This window comes from Camarhynchus parvulus, chromosome 13 (assembly GCF_901933205.1).
Source record: "Camarhynchus parvulus chromosome 13, STF_HiC, whole genome shotgun sequence".
NCBI classification, from domain to species: domain Eukaryota; kingdom Metazoa; phylum Chordata; class Aves; order Passeriformes; family Thraupidae; genus Camarhynchus; species Camarhynchus parvulus.
In genome coordinates this window covers 11,513,774-11,532,928 of record NC_044583.1, presented here as the reverse complement: position 1 = coordinate 11,532,928, position 19,155 = coordinate 11,513,774, and the positions used below count along the sequence as shown (strand labels likewise).

Genomic DNA, 19,155 nt, shown 5'->3' with positions numbered 1-19,155 from the left:
AGCAAATAGCCCTCCATGTCTGAGATGTCTAATACAGGCTTGAAAAACAATTGTGAAAAGGATGTGCTGGTATCTGGCTCCCCACCCTCCTTCCAGGGGAACAGGGAGAGGCACTTCTTGTCCAAATTAAGAGATGCAAGGACTTCCTGTATGTCTGCCACAGTATAGATTCAGCTGCACTAGCTCTCTTTAGGCAAACAGAAGATTTTGTTTCAGAAAACATCTTTAACTCCTTGAATCTCCTTTGTTACAGATTTTAACTTCAGCTGTGTTAAGCTGAGCATGCTTAAAAAGACCTCTTGTTTTGTTTCCAACTAATATGTTAAACTGGATATTTTTTTGGTGGTAGATTATTTTGCTGAAATCTCATAGTTGTGCTCAACTCACTTCTTGAAAAGGAAAAAAAATTATGGGAGACCTTCATTTGATTTGCTCCTTCATTGCAGAACTGTAATGTTTTCTAAGCTATTATGCAAATAGATTGGTTTTTTATGTCTTGAAAAAAGTCACTGTTTATCCCAACTATTTTTAGTAGCCAAAGATTATTATACACTTGGCATTCAAAGGGATAAATATATTTGCATTATAAACTGTTGTTGGCTCTAAATTAAAATCCTTTAATGATATGACCAGTGTATCAGACTAAACTGTGTTTCCAGTTGTGCAAACAGATCTGTCTTTCACTGGTTTCAGCTGCTGGGAAGTTCCTTCTGCCTTGGGTTTTGTGTCTTTTGTACCCAGCTCTGTGGCTTTGGGTTGTTCCAGGATATGTTACACCATCAGAAGGGATAAAAGAGCTTTGCACACTGTTGAATTCAGACATCTGGCATTTGCCATTTCTGTTACGCTTCCTTTATACAATCTATACCTGTTTAGCTGACGAGTGCATTGTGTTTGGAAACCCATTTGTTTCTCTATGAATTCGAATACATTTCCTTGTAGACAAAATGTGCATATGTAAAAAGCTGATGTTGGCTGCTGGGATTTTACAAGATCAGCTTTTAATGTTGTCCTTTCTTACAGTAGCCTGCACATGGCAGATAGCTCTGAAATCTTGTTTTCACAACCTGCTTTGTTTAATTGTACTTCCCACTGCAGTGATATTTGTGGCTGCATTAGGAAGAAAAAAAGACTTGTACTCCCCAGAATGACTGATAAACAGCTGTTTTGTAAATGCCTACAGCAGATGAACCATATTCTAATTTTTTTCAGCCTCTAGGCAGGTATTGATTTGAATGTGAATTCATTATTCTAGCTGCACTGGAGTTAAAAATAGCTTGTTTTAGTGAGCCTAATTCTTGGGCATATAGTCACAGCTTTCAAAGCATGAGACTTCTTTTTTTAAAATCTTATTTTCATAAGAATATGGTTATCTTTAGACTTTCTTCACAAGAGAATAGTGGCTTCCTTGTGCATAACCTTTAAGTATTTCAGCAACTTGGAATTAGGATTTTTCTTTTTTTTTCTTTGTTTTGCCTGTTAGAAGAATGGGCCTCTGTAAATTTGTTTCCCATTTCAGTTACAGATCGTCAGGGCTGTGACCCTCGAACACGTTTCCAGGTCCCACCAAACACCAAGCAGTGGATTGCTTTACTACAGAGGGGAAATTGTACATTTAAAGAGAAAATACTGCGAGCAGCTTCACATAATGCCACAGCTGTGGTCATTTACAACAATGTATCCAGTGAAGAACCTGTCACAATGACTCATCAAGGTAAATAAAATGTAATCTCCTTCACTATAATGCTTTTGCCATATAAACTATTGCTGAAGAGCCCTTGGCATTGGACAGATGGTATTGGAAGCAGCCATTCTCTAATGATATTTGCATATATGCAATATAGTGAAATAAGCCAGTAATTCTGCAAAGTTATTTTCCTTTAGCATACATTTATCCAGTGAGGAACACTTACCTCTGCAGTGGGGATGTGTGTATGTTGGAGTGAGGAAATGCCTGTAAGAGCTGAGGAGCAATCTTTCAGACCTTTCTGCAGAAGAGAAGCTAACATACAGATATAATGGGAGATCTAGAATTTCACAAAGCATCTGAACCTGAAGAATTCTTAGCAGCATGTCTGCAACTCACTGTTCTGGTGGGGACTTTCAAATGTTAACAGCAGTATTTTGGGATCTGAGCTTGCATGCTTTTTTGATGACAGTTTACAGAGGATTCTCTTTCTACAATGGAAGTCTGAGTGCCGTACAGGAATCAACAAAACAATGAATTGGATTTGCCTCTGTAAATTGTCCAGAATAATGCTGGAAGTCTGTTTTTCTAGAGAGTTCTCTTGTTTTACACATAGGCATCTTTAGATGCCTATGTGTAAAATTTTACTGTTCCTTGTGACTTACTTTTGTTGCTGGAAGCCTCATATGTAAACATTTTCCTTGGTTTAAATGATTTTTGCAATTCTGATAACTACCTTTTTCATTTTCCAGAAGATTTCCTCCTTTTGGAGCTATTTAGCTTAATCAGAAAAGGCATATCTCTATATTTGGTGGTGGTACTGATGGCTGATTTTTTTTTTTTAGGATATTTTCAGTCTCTTTTAGCATAGGGGGTTGCTTGGAAACTAGAATTTCTTAATTATTGCTCTGCATATTGTCACACAACTAGAACTGAATTCCTTGACTAAAGAAATGCTATGGTTGTTTCTTTCTTTTTTTAACAAGGCAAATGTTAAAGAGGTTTCACCTTCCCAGCTGTCTGTATCACAGGAATTTTGCAGGAGGGTTTTGACCTCCGTGTAGCAATTCAAAGCCTGTTGATAGTTGATTTTTATCTCAGGTACCTTGCTTTGACATTTTTATAAGCAATCTACAGGTGAGAAGTCACATATTCTAATATTTTTTGCCAACTTCCTGGTTTTTGTTTTGTTTTTTTAATATCCCCCATTTCTCTCTACAGTTATAGTACCCTCTTAAAGCTTCTGCTCTGGACTCTTTGAACTACCTCTAAGAATATTTATATAAATATGCTCTATTTAGCAATGATTGTAGTTTTCCTGTGGTCTGGAATACATCAGTGTGTGAGGAAAAAGGCTACTGCTACTAATACAGCTTTAGCATTGTTGGCTCTATTATATGTTAAATCATATGAGTTTGATTATAACTTTAATACCCTCTTTCTCATAATGCTGTATAGATTGACAGTTGCTTTACAGCAGCAAGATGGGGTCTGTCTTTTATTAGGAAATCCTTGTTCACTCCCTGTTTCAGCTCTGAAGATCAGTGTGTTGCCTTTGAAACCTTATCAATAGGCCTAGTATTTCTGGTTGGTTGAAATACCATCTAAGATGTAGAATTTGAGAACTGCTGTAGGTAAAAGAGTGTCTTGTAAGGTAGCCAGGCAGCTGTTTGGGTAGCTGATATTTGGGAAAAAGACCAATACTGCCTTCAGCATGCTGAGTTCCAAATATTTACTCTTACTTATGGCAAGCTTTAAAAAAATGCAGTTACTGGAGATGATGCATGTTTTAGCTCTGTGTATATGAAATATTGGGTTTTAGGTGTGTGTGCTCAGTAAACTCTGGAATCTGCCCTGGTTTGGGCTGAAGGCTCTATCTCAAAATTAATGTTGGACTTGTGTTCAAACTACGTGACAGGCTAAAAGTAATTTTTTAGAACTGAAGTAGCATCTGGAGTGAAGAGAAATGTTGCTCCACAGCCTTTGTTTTGATTGTTCTGGACATGTGAGGGATTTCCTCAGCAATCACTTTGCAGAGTTTCCTGCAGATAACTTCCTGGTGGGCTGATGGAGGAACTGTAATGCTGTGTAATTGAGATGTAGACTAGTCCTTTGGTGTTAGCCTCAGCACAGGGAGGGTTTAGAATCCAGCATTCCCCTTCTTTGGAGTTATTCCAGGAGGGAGACAGATTCCTGAACCTGTGCTTGGGGGATGAGTCTTTTCTAACACTTAAAAGCAGATCGGCACACATTCAGGCCATTCCCTGGTCTTCCTTTTTCTGCCTTTTCAACTATAGACTGCTTGTGTGCTTTTTAGGTGGTGAACAGTCATCTCAGAGGTCTCTTCCACCCTAATTGATTCTGTGTGATCAGCTAATTAGATATTCCAGTGCACTACATCACTTCTCTTTAGTGTTTTCTGTCCCTAAAGGCTGGCAGGAGCTGACCCTGTGTATTTGAGAGCTGTTCTGCACTGATTAAGTTAATGTGTTGGAGCTGATAGCAGGTGAGGATGGAGGTGAGCTACCAAGTTGGTGTTAGCTCCATATGATGTCTATTGCTGTGCAGTATTCCTCCTTTCTTTAAAAATGCAGTCTTCACAAAACAATTTGGCAGCTGTGTTGATGACCAAGTTAATGAGTCTATATTTTCTTTCTAAAGACCAAGATTTTATTTTATCCTACTGTAACATAATCTTTGTACTGCTGCATATTAAGATTTAGAAATATTCTGTCTTCCTGGTGAAGCAGAGAGGAAAGCAGCAACTGCTTATAATGCACATTATGAGCTGCAAGCTTTCCTGCTTGGATATTTCCATGAATTCGAATCACCCACTCAGAGGGTGTCTGTGGTAAAAATAAATAACACATTACACAGATTTTTGTATGTTGCCCACCTGCAGAGAGGTGATTCCCTGTGAAAAGAGCTTAGGAAGCACTTTTCACCTGTAGGATTAATATTTTATCCAAGCTATTTTATGCTTGAATACACATTTGAAAATTTTATTCTTATGGAAATTTGTTCGTACTCAAAATGTTACTTAGCAGAATGGCAATTCCTTCTGGTGGCTGGATAACAACTGTCACTCTGGAATCAGTCTATCATCACTGTGTCAAATGAACACTTTCTACTGCTAATAGCAGAATTTGCTTTCTCTTGTGTCATAGTCCACCAAGTCTCTGCCCCTTCATTTTCACCTTTGAGTTTTGAAGTAGGTAATGACCTTCAGGAATTGGTCAGCTTTTTTTTATAAATACCTGTATTTCTGTTGATGTTGTTTGCAAGATTATTTTTTCTTCCTTTGTGCATATCCTTGTATATGTCAGTGTATACTTACTTTGCACAATCCTGTAGATGTCTTCTATCAGCCTAAGCAAAGGACACTCTTCCCAGCACAGATTGTTAGACTATGATGTCACTGGCAGGAAGGCAGTTTTATGAGTGGTTTTGCTTGCTGCTTCTGTTAAAGCAAAACTGATACTGTCTAATGTAAAAAAGAGCCTGTGTGGTGAAGAAAATCTGTAGTAGCTGTCTCCTTTATAAGCAGTTATGGGAAAAGGAAGAAAATTCAGGTTAAATAACATTTTGATTTTTTTTTTTGTTTGTGCATGGTGGAGACAATACTGTTAAGTACAAAATAGTTAAATATGGGGAGGTTGGAACTGGGTCATTTTTAAGATCTCTTCCAAGACATTCTATGATTTTATGATACTGAATTTCTGTCTTAAGATATAGACTTTTATTTTGATTTATAGAGAAAAATATGTGCCAAACAAGCCTCTAAAGTTCAAATTTCATACTAAGAATTTATTGAAAAAATACAGACAGAAAAAACCACATATAAAGGACAGTGTCAAAATGAAGTTGCTGGATTCCAGTAACCATGGTTTATCAGCACCTAAAAATTTCCAGAAGGATATAAACAGCTTTACCCAATACAGGTAAATATTTTAAGGTCTTTTGAACTAAGATGCAGATGCATATCATCAAGATCAGTCTTCATTGCTCTTCTAAAGAAACACCTCATTAATTTCTGGAGGAAGGTGTTTCTGTTCCATGATGTGCACAGGTGATGTTCCCCTGCCATGGCACTGTGCAAGAGCTGTCCAACATGGGCTCCCAGAAACAGCTTCCTTCCAAGGGAAGGATTTTTCATGGCCTTCTGTTTGCTGAAAAAGCACACTGAGGTGAGAAGCAAGGGCTGTACTTGCTTTGAACTGTGCTAAATCTGCCTGTATGTTCTGTGGATTGTTTTAGGTCAGTGGGTCAGAGGCAGGAGGGACAGGAAGCAATTTGAAGTTGTTGCCACCTAATGGCTATTCCACGTTCTTGCCCTCATTCCTAGTGGGTACAATAGAGCTGGCAGTCGAGGTGCCACTGTCCTCTGTTGTGGCGCTGATCCCTGAGCACCTCATCTGTTAACTCTGCTGCTTGCCTTCTTCTCACAAATGTCTCTTTATGTAACTCTCAGCTGAACTGATGCATGAAAGCTCTGGCGGGGTGCACTGCAGATTATCTTGCACAAATGTGTGCTGATGAATGTTTTAGCTCGACACCAAATCCACTGCAAAACTTGCCCTGGATTACTGAGACCTAGTTATAATCCACAGGTCCAAACTAATTTTATTTTATATTACAATATTGTTATTAAAATGTATTATTAGTAATTTATCTTAGACTATTAATGAAAAGGAAAGAGCTGAGTCATTAAAGCTGAAGCCTTTATAAAAGGCAAAGTAATTAATAGTTTAAGCATTGTTTACATATATTTGATTTTTTTTTGTTTATGTTTGCTAATTGAAAATATGGAAGATGAGTGTCAACAGCTTTGTTGTTGATCCCCTTTCCCACTACATTCCTTGGAGGTGTATCAATCAGGAAAATCTGTCACACAGTAGATGGAGATGTCTGACACTTAGAGATGTGGAGAGGAGTGTTTGACATGCTGATTCTGGACCGTAAGGAAGCCCTTGTCTCTTCAAGGCAATCCAGGGAAACCCCTTTACAGAGCCATCATTGCCTTGGTGCCTTGCAGAACTGCCTACCAGTGTTTCTGTGTCATACATGCCTCATCCACAACTGAAATAACAGCAGTCAGGCTCATTTTAACTCAGCCAGCTGAAAGGGTAATTAGTTCTGTGGCTGTGAAAAGGCCCACGGGACTGTTAGTGACTGTAAGTAATTACATTCTTCTTCTTATCCAAAGTCTGAGCTCCAGCAGCAGAGTAATTCCCCATATCTATGGACTCAGTAGAACCAAATTTATGATATTAATCTATGAATATGCTATTTATAAATCTCTCAAAGTATTTTGTAGTGTCCTTGGGTAAGGCTGTCTTGCCATTTCTCTTTGGCGCTTTGCTGAATTTTTTTGGAACGACTGTCCGTGTCCAGATTGAGAGATGTGTACAGAAGTCTATAGAAGAAAATACATGAGCATGACAAATTGCCCTTTTTTAGAAATCCCTGGGTTTTTTAGCTGCACCATCCATTAGTGGGAACACCAACTGCTATCCAGAAATGGCAAAATGTAAGCCACCTGCTAGCACTGGTCACACTATGGAATGCAAGAGACAATTACGAAAATCCAAGTGTGTTTTACATTGATGAATGAGTCAGTGAGGTCTACACTGCATTAATATTATTGAGGAATCAAGAGTGTAACACTGTAACAGATTTTTTGGACATTGTTTAGAAGTATAGAAAGTGAAGAAAAGCTATTTTCAAATCAGCAAAAATATCTTCTGAAGATAGGCAGACATAGATATTTCAGAAGTGTGTTAAACTGTGACACTTTTTTTTCAGTGGTTTGTAATGTGTTAGGATTACCCCATTTCCCTAGTCAAAACTTAAAGTGATCCTTCAGCTTTTTATTCATTTGCATTTGTTCAAGGTTGGAATATAAAATTTGGTCTCCTTTGCTAGCATACTAAATACCTTAACAATAAAAGTATTAATGCCTTGAAAGAGACTGCAAATCAGTTTACTTGCAATAAACATGGTTAAATGCCATGTAAAAATGTGAGTAAAAGAAATAAAAAATCCCTGCACAGATTGTGGAAAGGAGATGATCAAGTGATACATTTCTTTGTGCCAAGATTTTTTTATTCTTCCAGCATTATTTAGGTGGAATGTCCATTTCCTTTAAAAAAGATAAAACTGTAGTGCAAGCAGATGCAAAGAAGCATTGCTAAGAGAGTGTGAAATGTCTGTAAAGTCACTGCAACATCTGTCTGCTTTTCCTATGTCTAGGCTTGGTTTTTCTTAGTGTAAAGAACCCTAGTGTAAAGGTCCTAGTGTAAAGGTTCCTAGTGTAAAGGTCGCATGCACAAAATATATAATATATAAATGTAATTCCCAAGAGATAAAAGTCCTTCCACAGAAAGGGAATATGTGATATATGTGGAATTATCACAGTGATTCAAAGGAGGGGAGCACAAGAAGCCCCAAGTCCCCAAACCCAATGTCCCTGCTATTCTAAGGGAACTCTGCTGCCGTTCAAATTCCAGGGATTTATAAAGTCTCTCCCCTTCTTGGCCCAGCCATGGGTCTGTCCTCCTGCTGCCCATCAGAAGCATTGAAGTAGCATGTTTAAAGACTGGGCAGAGATTCTGGAACTTGAGGGACTCTAACAATGAAGAGGTGGGTGCATCTTGTAGCTTTATAGAGGATCCTAGCAGTGCTTAGTGTCATATGACTTGGGATGGAAGATAGAGGAGCTCCTTGGGTGAGGAGGAAATGATCTACAGAGAAGCCAAAGCCCAACACCTTTTATACATTCTGATGTTGTGCTGGTTCTTTGAGAGGCTGTGAGCATTGGTTTTCTGGAGTGGGTTGGGTGTAGGACAGAGACAGCTTGACCTTGACAAGGCTGAGGAAATCAGGGCTGTGGCTCCCCAGCTCACGTGTATCAGCACGATTTGGACTTGTGAATGAATCAGGATGTGGCTGTGACTACCTGTTTTTATTGCATGCAAATTCCTCCTTAAGAAACATTTCCCTGAGTATCAGAATAGAGCAATTGGGTTATGAAATAATGTGTCAGCAGTTGTCATCTAAATACAGCCCAACCGTTTTCTCAATTGATTTTGCTATTTGGTTCTCCTTTTAGGAACTCTTGGTCAGAGTGGATTATAAAGCTGATCAAAAATACAGCAAGGACATTATACTGAGGCATTGTTTCTTGTTTAATGAAGGAGGATGGGCTTACAAGTTTATTATTTATCACTTATGAACTTAATGTGCTACAGACTAGCACAACAAGAATCTGATTAAGCTTTAATATTTGTTTTGAATTTAATTGTGTCACACCCATCTTTGAAAAGCTGCTCTTGCTGTTTCTGGTTTTCTAATCATATGCCTCAATCAATTCCTGCTCTTCTTAAAGGAGCAGGGCTTTGTGATGGTCCATCATGTCTGCAGTACAGCAGTGCCTGGCACATTGCAGAACACTGAAATGTCTGTAATCATGTTTAAGGGGCACAGAGCAGGACCCTCTCTACCTGACCAAGTGAAATCTGTTGAAATTCTTCTTGCTACAGAGAAGACTTTTGAGTGTTCTTCAGATTCACATTGACAGTATTTCATAGAAGCCTTTTCCTCACTGAACTTGAAATACCTACTTCTTTGCCCTCTTGAGTTGAGAGAATTCCAGTTTTAATTTTAGAAGCTTTTTTATTTAGGTTGTTTTGCATAGGTTTGTGCAGCAAAGAGACTTGTGATTTCTGAAAATGCCTGTTCAGTGTTTTGGGATAGAAGGTTGTTCCACTGGTTGTATTTAACTGAGGCACCTTTGAAAGCCTGACTTTTGGGTAATAGTTTCAAATGCTGCTGCCCTTCATGATTTTTCTCATGGTAATTTAGTAAAATCTGTTCTGGTGTCTGAAACTACATAAAATAGGCATCCTAAACTAAATGTTTACATACAGGGAATAATTCAACATTTTCAATATTATTAAGGCAACAGGAAGACAAATGTTTTGAAATGCTACTAGTCTCATTTTAAAATTAATGTATATTCTTGGCATTAAATTCTTGTCTTGTTTAGAATGCAATAACTGTCAAATATTATGGTCTTTTTCTGTTTTCAAAAGTATTTGATTTGGGACATCTCAAATAACATATTCTACTCTTGAGATTGCTCATGTGTTGACAGCTTGGATATGCTCTTGTTTACTTTCTGATTAGATCAAAATAAAAATATGTGCAGCTAGACCGGTTTTAATGACTCTGAAGATATGCCAAGGCTCGTCCTCTTGGTGTCTGCTTTCCCATAAACCTGTTTAGAATGCAAGAGTTATTCTTCACAACACATTTCTTTCTTTTGCATCAGACAAAAATGTTAAAGTACCTGATAAATGTGTGGGTTTCCCCACTGTTGTGCCACAGAATTTGTATTTAAGAACAGTTCTCCCCAAGCTTGCTTTTTCTAGCAGCACAGCTTTGCATACAAGTCAGTATGCCTTTCCCTTACCCTTTATCTCAGTGGTTCCATGGATTTTATCCTCTGTGGCTGAATCCCTTCCCTTGTAGAGGTGATCCTTGCTTCCACCTCTGCTCTCATGCAGCTTAGATGTCTTCTGGTGTTTTCACAGAACTCACAATTGGTCTCTCAAAATTTCATATACAGCCATAGCCTTCAGTAGTGTTTTCCTGCTTTCTTTGTCATTTTCTGGGATCCCAAATTTTGTTGAAGTGGTTTCACTGTTAGTTGATGTTATTCCAAGAAATCTGTCGCTCACAGTAATAGGACTGATCCCTTTCCTGGGTACTGAAGAGTAGGTGTTGCTGTAATTTTATTTCTGATATATTGCATTCAGAAACGCTTAGCACACAGCTACAGGATTTTAACAGAAGAATAGAGAAGTAATAGAAGAATAGGGAAGTCTGGCTTTTGAGGATGGGCAGTTCTATTTCCAATTACATTATGATGATGATGATCCTATTGCTGCACTCAAAGCATTTCACTGTCTGAATCCATCTTTTAAGTGACTGTCTGGACCAATCTTTGCCTTTATCGTGGAATGGGAAATTTGTGTTTTCTAAGGAAGTACTCTGAAATTTTCACCAGCAGAATTATTCAGGTAAATGTGCTATGTTTAGGTTTTTCAGGAAGAAGTGATGAAAGGACTCAGTTGCAGTTAAATTTTCTCTGCTATTTAAAGAGAGGACAGTATTCTTTCACAAGCATGAGATTAGTGCAGTCTGTGTGCTTCATGCTGTGTCTGCAGCATCAGCAGCCACTATCAGAGACTTATTGCAAGGACTTTAGCTTAAAATATCAGCCATTAGCAAATCACTGACCTTTGTTATGAGTATCTGACTTAATACTCTGTTCTCTGCAAACCTTGTTGCGTCAAATCACAGTAGTTCAGTGCCTCTTACAGGTGGCCTGACACTTTCCACACTCAAGGTGGGATCTAAGGTTTTGTCCTCCCCATCTGCAAGAAGGTGGTTGAAGCATTGCAGCCCTGATTGGCAGCTGCATTTTGCCAGGCTGCCATTCCCTGCACCTCCAGTGGATGCTGGGAGGATTGAAGGTGTCTGAAGTCTGGTCTTTGAACCATCCCTATCTTCAGCTTCAGCCTGGTATCCTGGACATAGTTAACCATATTTTGACCTTCAGATAAACATTTGATAGTCAAGAATTAACAACAACAAAGACAATTAAAAAACCTATAAAAATTCCAGCACAACAAAAGCACCACAAATATTTGCCTGTGATGACACTTGTAACACTTCTTTGAGATGGCTTTTTATTGACTTTCTGAGCATGCTGTTTTAGAATTGCTAGGGGATGTGAATAGGTCAGTGAGAGAGCAAGCAGTTTCCTTATGAGCTCTACAGGAAACTCCTGGATGTTGCTGTTTTTCCCATAGTCCTGTTTTTACTGTCTTCTAAGCTTTTAATTTCTTCTGACTTCTGCTCCCACAATGTAACATTACACAGATTTAATGATTAGTCACAACTTCATCCCTTTTCATACACAGAGTTGTATAACTATCCTAATTAAACATGCACATGGTAAAATTGCAAGCTAGAAAGAGCTGCCTGGGCTTGGATGATAGCAATTAAATGATTTATGTTTACAGACATCAATATTTATCTTATGCCTACCGTCTGTCCTAGCTTGTCATCTGTGCTTCCATGTGTAGTTCATTGGCTTTAGTAAGCAATCCAGATTCTTTTCTCTGGACACTGTGTTCTTGGCTGAGGAGAATATTGCTTTTCATAAGATCATGGAGTAAGACCATATTCTGAGTTTCACAAACACTCTTAGTCTTTCTGTCTTCACCTGAGGATTTTTTTCTGCTAAAGTTTCAGAAATACAAAGTTTCAAGGTGCTTAAAATAAATGAGTCACTGTCTCCTCCTGCCCCCAATTGTTCTCAAACAGGGAGTTCTTGCTAAAATTATTTAGGGTGATGCCCCTGACAAAAATACGGATGAACCAAGTCCCAGTTTCCACTGAGCTTCAGTATGTTAAACAGACACAATTTATTTTTCTTTTCTGCAGTTCTCCTTGGCTCTGGTGGGGTCAGAAGCAGCAGTAGCACTTTGGCTGTTCCCAGTTGAGTCATTTGGAATGCAAATCGCTTTGCAGTGATGCCAGAGGTTCCCATTGTGCTGGGCTTTATATAAAATGTGTGACAGATTGTCAGCTTTGTCACATTCCCTGGGCAGCAGGGAATAGGTAGAGGCTTCAGCTTTGGATTCAGATAGAGCTGGACTAGTATCAGAAGATCTTTGTCATCTTTCCTTTGCAGATAACTATAAATCATGTTAGAATATTACACTGAGTGCTTTAGCTTGATGTTTTGATACTAACATAAAATTTCTCAGTGCAAATAAATTCCTACTGGGGAAGCTTAGCAGAACATGTGCTCTGGGGAATACAGTCTTCCTGTACCCTTCCCTGCTTTTCTTCCCTGTCTGAACTAGATATGAAGAACAGAAGGGAAGTCTGGGGAAAATATCAAGCAATATAAATTATCTGCTCTTGATTGATCTTGCACTATCTGAGCTGCAGGGATTTGGGGTTGCAGGAGCATGTGCTGCATCTAAATACAGGATCTTGCAGGAAGGATATCTCTTGTGCTGTAAAAATGTGCTGCAAGTCTGGGCAGGAACTATCTTCCCAACCAGACAAATAGAAATCTAGGTAGATGTCCATGAAAATAAAGCTAGTGATGGACTTCTACTCTAAGATTTGCTAGCTGTTAAATATTTTGGTTGCTTTTGCATGGAACCAAACTTGGTACTGAAGTGTCTCTTGAGAGCTGGATTAAAGTTCATCTTGTGAGTTTGTGCTGTACTAGAGATTAAATATATTGTGTTGAGTTTTCATTGCTATTCAAAGCTTTTGAATTACTGTGGCACTGTTTCAAAAATATTCAGAAGGAAACACTTTTTTTTCCTATTAAGTCCCATGTTAGCAGGACAAGGCCTTAATGACTTTGTCATTTCAATCTTAAATAAAGTTTAAATTTCTTGAGGAAAGCAATTTGAGGGCTGTGGCATGTTTTTTTTCCAATTATTGTGAAAATTTTAATTTCTGATATTATCAGTTTTGATTCTTTTGAGTAGTTCTGTCAGCACAATCCGCATCACCAACGTTAGTGAATTTAATAGGATGATAGTGACTCTTAATGTTACTATTTAACATGGTAAATTCAAAGAGTAACAAGGGAACATTTAAGGCTCTTGCACAACTCTGTTATAAGTCTCCATTTTGGAAAATTATGTAGCTGTCAGCCTGAGTTATTGTGCCCAGGGTTTCAAAGGTGCTGCTCTTTTGGCTCTTCAACATCGTTTTGTGGATACAGTAGCTTCTTAAAAATAAGGTTGTGATTAAAAGACTTTGAACAAATGCCTTGTGTTAAAGTAGGACCTCATGTTCTCTACTGTCACACTAGGTTCTCTGTAGCTTAAATCCACTCTAAATCCAGAATCTTGGTGCTGAAGTCGTTTGCCTTATACAGTTCCTCTCTGAGGGAATGTGAGTTGGAGCAAGCAGATGGAAGAAGCAGATGAACAGATTTTGCAAGCATTTTGAAAATACATCTTGAAAGGGTTTTTAGTATTGGAAGCAAATAAGTCGGGATGAATAAGAATGAAACTTCACAAGTTTTTTTTTTTCTTTCTGGCTTTGGTTTTTCTAAAACTTTCTTTCTTTTAACTTAGAATTACCCTGGGTTCAAGATCTTTTTTTAATGAGGTCTTTGCTTTAAAACATAGGTGCTCTCTGCTCTGTAGGTGATCTTGTTCTTTTTCAGCAAGGCTTATGGTTTTCCTATTATCCTTGTACCAATAATTTTCCCTTTGGGACAGGAAATAGTCTAGAGGCAAGACACTATGAAAACAGATGGGCTGCACATTGAAAATGGAGCTGATGAAGCTGACAGCCTCTTTGAGATCCTATCAAGCGTGTCTTTGTATGGGTGATAAAATCAGCAGCCAAACTTCTGCCAAGTTTTTTCAATTCTCTTCTACTTTGCAGCCACATAACCACACAGGGGAACTTGCATAACTCCCCAGCAACATCCACAGCACTGCCTATGCTAAGGGCACTTCTCACTCATCTCCTGAATGTTTTTCTGAGTTGCCTGTTAAGGTATTCATGGCTTCAGATCTGGAACAAATATACTTTTGAAAGCTTGTTCAGACTGCACGCAGTAATTACAATGTGGGAAGTACTGTGTACCAGCAGAAGAGATCTGTTACTATGTGTGGAACTGCAGAGAGTTTAGGGCAAATGTTAATGCCCTAATTTGAAAATCTGGATTTGAAGGACAAGGCATGAGTAGAGTGCCCAGTAGCATATTCCATGTGCCACAGATGGCTTAGGTTAAAACCTCTTGAGTTGTCAAATGGCTTTGCATTTGGAAAATCTTGTGCGCAGCATGCCATGTTAATTTAAAATAGAAATTAAACTTTTTTCCCCTTTTTATAGGAACTGGAGACATTGTTGCTGTCATGATTACAGAATCGCAGGTTAAGGAGATCCTGAATTACTTGGAAAAGAACATCTCTGTCCTGATGGCCATAGCAGTGGGGTCTCGTGTTCCTCCAAAGAACTTCAGTCGGGGCTCTCTAGTCTTTGTGTCAATATCATTCATTGTTTTGATGATCATTTCTTCAGCGTGGTTAATATTTTACTTCATCCAGAAGATCAGGTACACAAGTGCACGTGACAGGAATCAGGTAAGGGGTCTCTTCTTTTCTCTTAAGTTATGGAGATAATATTTCAGTATACAATAATCAATAGAGAACGAATAAGGAATGCCCATCAAACTAGTGTTCAGAATCTCTTTGTTCCAAGGCAAAGCATGTTGCCTGAAGAGGATTTTTATACAGCAAAGTGTTTTCATCCTGAGCAGCACTGGTATAGATCCTGTTACATGACAGGAAAGAATCAAACTGAAGCAAAATACTTGAGTTTTGCTTTGTGTAAATCCAAAAGTCAGATGGATTCTGTGTTGGCTGAGTAATGCATACTGGATGTATGTTGGGAATGAAGAGGAAAGTTAAATTGTGAATCAACTTGTGTAGTTGAAACACTGAGCAAATGTTACAAATTCTCTCCATGCTCTTAAGGATATGTTCTGTAATAGTTAAGATAGTTCAGAAATTGTACAAAAGTATTCCCAAACCATAATCTGTTATGAATATTAGGGTAAAAAAACTAAGGTGTAGAGCTGCTTAGTGATCTGTGTTAGCTTTCAACTTTAACATCACGCTTTGTAAGAATTATGCCTAATTCTCCTGGTCATGTATTTTAACAAAAATTTTGTCCAATATGCCTTTCTTACATTTTTTTTCAATTCTTAATTTGTTTAAGCACTGAGTTATATATGGCCATACTCAGAGATCTAGACTAAATCAAGCTGTCAGCTCAAACACAAATAAACTTTAGAAGTAAATGTTTTACTAGTGTGGACTTAATGACCTTCCACAGTGTGCCTTGGCTTTTATTGAGAAGGGTCAGTAAACCTCAGGAAATCCAGTGCCCTCTTTGCCCTGTCTCTCTGTCAAGGCTAACTTAGAAACCTCCTGACCTCTAGTCACTGTCACCCCTTTCCCCCAAATTACAGCTGATACGCAGCAGCTGACTGTGGGCCAGGTTTTTTTTGTGTTCTGTCAGACCTAAAATAAATCCAAACTTACAAAACCTCATCTGTGGCACAGGATTTCCTTTTCAGTTACTATAAATAGTGTCTGATGCTGCAGGTCCCATGGGCATCCTGTAGATTTTCTTAAGGATGTCATTCTTAAATGACCACGCTGTAGCCAGTACTTAGTGTGGTCCCTTGGGATGGTGAAAGTTTAAATATAACCATAACTTAATGAATGTCTGTGGAATACTAAATTGTGCCTTCTCTATCCCCTACATGGCTTTAGGCTCCTTCCAAATGTCCACGTTTCAAAACAGTTGCTCCATTGGGAAAGGGCTCTTATGACCTTTTTTCTTTCTTTAGATTTTTACAAAGGCCAGGAGAAACTTGATGAAAATTTTATGTGGTTTAAAAAGCTGAGCTTATTAAACTTTAATAAGAAGGTGGCGACAGCTACAGCTTATTTTTAAAGAGCTTTGAGAGCTTTCACAAAGACTGTACTGTTAGTGATGAAATAACTTGGTTTAGGCTATGATCTTGTTTTCAAGTTATGTCAAGGCACGAGTTTTTCTGGTTTTTAATCAAAGCCATCAAAAACTCGCTGTGTTTTGTAGATAGCACAAGTAGATATTGGTATTTCACATCGTTATTCTTGCGTGCTTCCACCGGAGGTGTGAAACTCTTTTGCATGTGGAAGTGACCTTTTCCATCCAGACAGTTGTGGGTTTTAAAAGCAAGCATATGCTGTGTGCCTGTGCCCTAACTTAGCAAAATAGCAAATCCTGAGCATTTCCAGTGTTAGCATGAAAGAGTATTTGTTAAAATTAGAAAATGGAAGAGATTGACCTCTGAAACGGAAGAGATGGAAGTTATTTTTTAGCAAATTATTTATGTGAAAGAACTTCAATATGTTGGAAGAGTTCTGCTGAAATATTATGCTTTCAATGTGAAAATAATATTTAAAATTTCTTGTAGTGTATATACAGTCACATGCAGTAGAACGAAATATAGATACTACCCACATTTACTTAACTGGTGGAACTGAGCATTTAAGTTAAATGCCATTTCAGCCTCGTTCCTCTCTTAGTAATCATGCTTTTGGTTATGCAATGGTGATCTACTCCAGCAGTGTGCCCAGTGTGTTCTGTGTCATTAAGTACTCAGGCCAATATGCTTGTTCTGGAACATGTAATTTAGATCAGCTTAAATTGACCAAATTCTTGCATATTGAAGTTAGGGTGAGACTTCTGACTTTAGCAAGCATATAGTTTCCCATCCCAGCTCTGCTTCTGATGCTGTGCTTCTTACATGGATGTACTTCAGTAGCTGGGACTGTATATCTGATTTTTTTTCAAATCCTTGTTCTAGAAAATATAAAATAAGAGCTGCTGTTCTGTGAAAATCACAAGGAAGAAAAGTGCTTATGTAATTGTAGAATAAGTGGTACAGTCATTTGTGATACAGACTTCTGAGGTCGCTGTGTTTCGCAAATAAAAGCAACTTTCATTGCAGTTTGCATGTGGGGAAATGTGTGACACAGGGGGTACACCCTATGATTGATTTGGGTTTCAGTTTTATAGAAGGTGGGCACAAAACTCCACACATCCATTGCAGGCTGCAGGAGAGGTTTTGAGAGCTGCATTCTGAGAAGCAGCCCATCTCTTTCAAGGGCAGAGTACTTAGTACAGGTTGGAGGGGAAAGAGAAAATACATCACTTCTGCTTTTTAAGACAGTTGTAAACCAAGTCTGATGTCTCATGTCCATGAAGGAAGATGATGGGATCTTTGTTGCGTCCAGTGCCCATCTCTGGGACCCGAGTGGGAAAACAGTGACAAACAGCTGTTTGTTAGCTGGGAGCTGGGCATTTCAGTAGGAATCAGCACTTGGATGTCAGAAAAGACTCCTTCCACCCAGCTGTGGTAGTCATAAAGCAGCATAAACAGCAAAAAATATAATTTGGCCTCTGCATTCAGAATCAGGTTATCTTCAGTATTAATTTCAGCTTTATTTAAGTCTGTATTGCCTTATTTAGATTTTGTGACCCATCATTTTTTTCTTTTATGAGATCCTGGTGGTTTTGGGTAATAGCAAGAGAGAAACTAGGTTGCACTGGGAGGATCTTTTGCATCTCAGAGTAAGATCAACCTGCTCAGAGTGGAAATACAAAAATAATTCAAACTTAAGAGAACAAGAAGTATATTTCAGCACACTGAATAAAAACCAGTATGAACAGAATATAATGGAAATCACTGGGAGGGGACATTGCTTCAGCTTTTGTCCTGCAACCTTTGATTAGGTTTGCACATAAATGTTGATTCACTTGTGTGGACTTCTGTACAGTCCATGAGTTTTATGCCCATGCTTGTGGGAGACCATTTGAGGATTCAACTGTTGGCTATTTTTCCTTCTCAACAAATCTCTGTGCTTTGCTGTGTTTGCATTTTGTTTTATATGTTGGCCTGCTGCCATAGTGTGTATTGCAGTGGTATTATTGAGTCCAAATAAGTCATTGTAAAGGACACTAATGAAGCTTGTTTATCAGGGTTAATTTGTGTTCTCTTCTTTATCACTTTATTAGCGTCGTCTTGGAGATGCTGCCAAGAAAGCCATTGGTAAATTGACAACCAGGACAGTAAAGAAGGGTGATAAGGTATAATAATAAAATCTCAACATGATAAACTTGAACATCATGTTTATTTTTTTACTGGGGAAACAATCTCATTTTTTTCTTTGTGTTTCTGATTTATGACTACCTTTCTTGTTGGAGGCTTACTTTGTCCTGTGGCACAATATTTTCTGTAACTGTTAGTATTGATGTGTGCTGTATATTTCAAAGAAGGTTTTCCTGCTTAAATACTATTTACACTCCATCTGGCAACTGTGACTGAGGGTGGTTTTGTGTGCTGGCTGACTGGGAGGGTGTCCTGGCATGAGTAGATAGGACTGGCATTGTTTATGTGGAATTTTAAAGCTTAGAACCTTATCATATATAAGTTCTGTAAAGGAAAAATAAATTTAAAAGACAGGTAATTGAAGACAATCTCTTAAGTAAAATACAACTATTCAGTAAGTTAAGGGGGAGAGTAAAGAGGTATTTCAGTCAAAGTTACTCCAAGAATATTTCTTGCTAGTATACAGACTAAAATATATGGTGTGTTATGTCCTAAGCTTTTTCCATTTTTGAGAGCAGTATTGCTTTGTTTTTGATTCTGAAAGGAAAAAAATAGTCATTTAATCTTGCTCAATTTTTAACTTTAATTTTCAAAAGGCAGGGGAATTCTGGCTATGATTTTATTTTTAAAATATTATTTCATAGGACCTTTTTATTGTGATTCCTTTTTTCTTTCTTATCAA

The 19,155-nt window shown here is 38.2% G+C and overlaps 1 protein-coding gene across 3 annotated transcripts in view; it reads left to right on the top strand.

The window, feature by feature from the left end:
* RNF130 (ring finger protein 130) overlaps nucleotides 1-19,155 on the top strand; it is a 55,823-nt gene that overhangs the window by 9,280 nt on the left and 27,388 nt on the right. For all 3 annotated transcript variants that reach the window (XM_030957158.1, XM_030957159.1, XM_030957156.1), the window contains 3 exons: nucleotides 1,520-1,714; nucleotides 14,639-14,889; nucleotides 18,380-18,451. In XM_030957158.1, coding sequence (XP_030813018.1) covers nucleotides 1,520-1,714; nucleotides 14,639-14,889; nucleotides 18,380-18,451 — 518 coding nt within the window. The remainder of the gene's footprint in view (nucleotides 1-1,519; nucleotides 1,715-14,638; nucleotides 14,890-18,379; nucleotides 18,452-19,155) is intronic.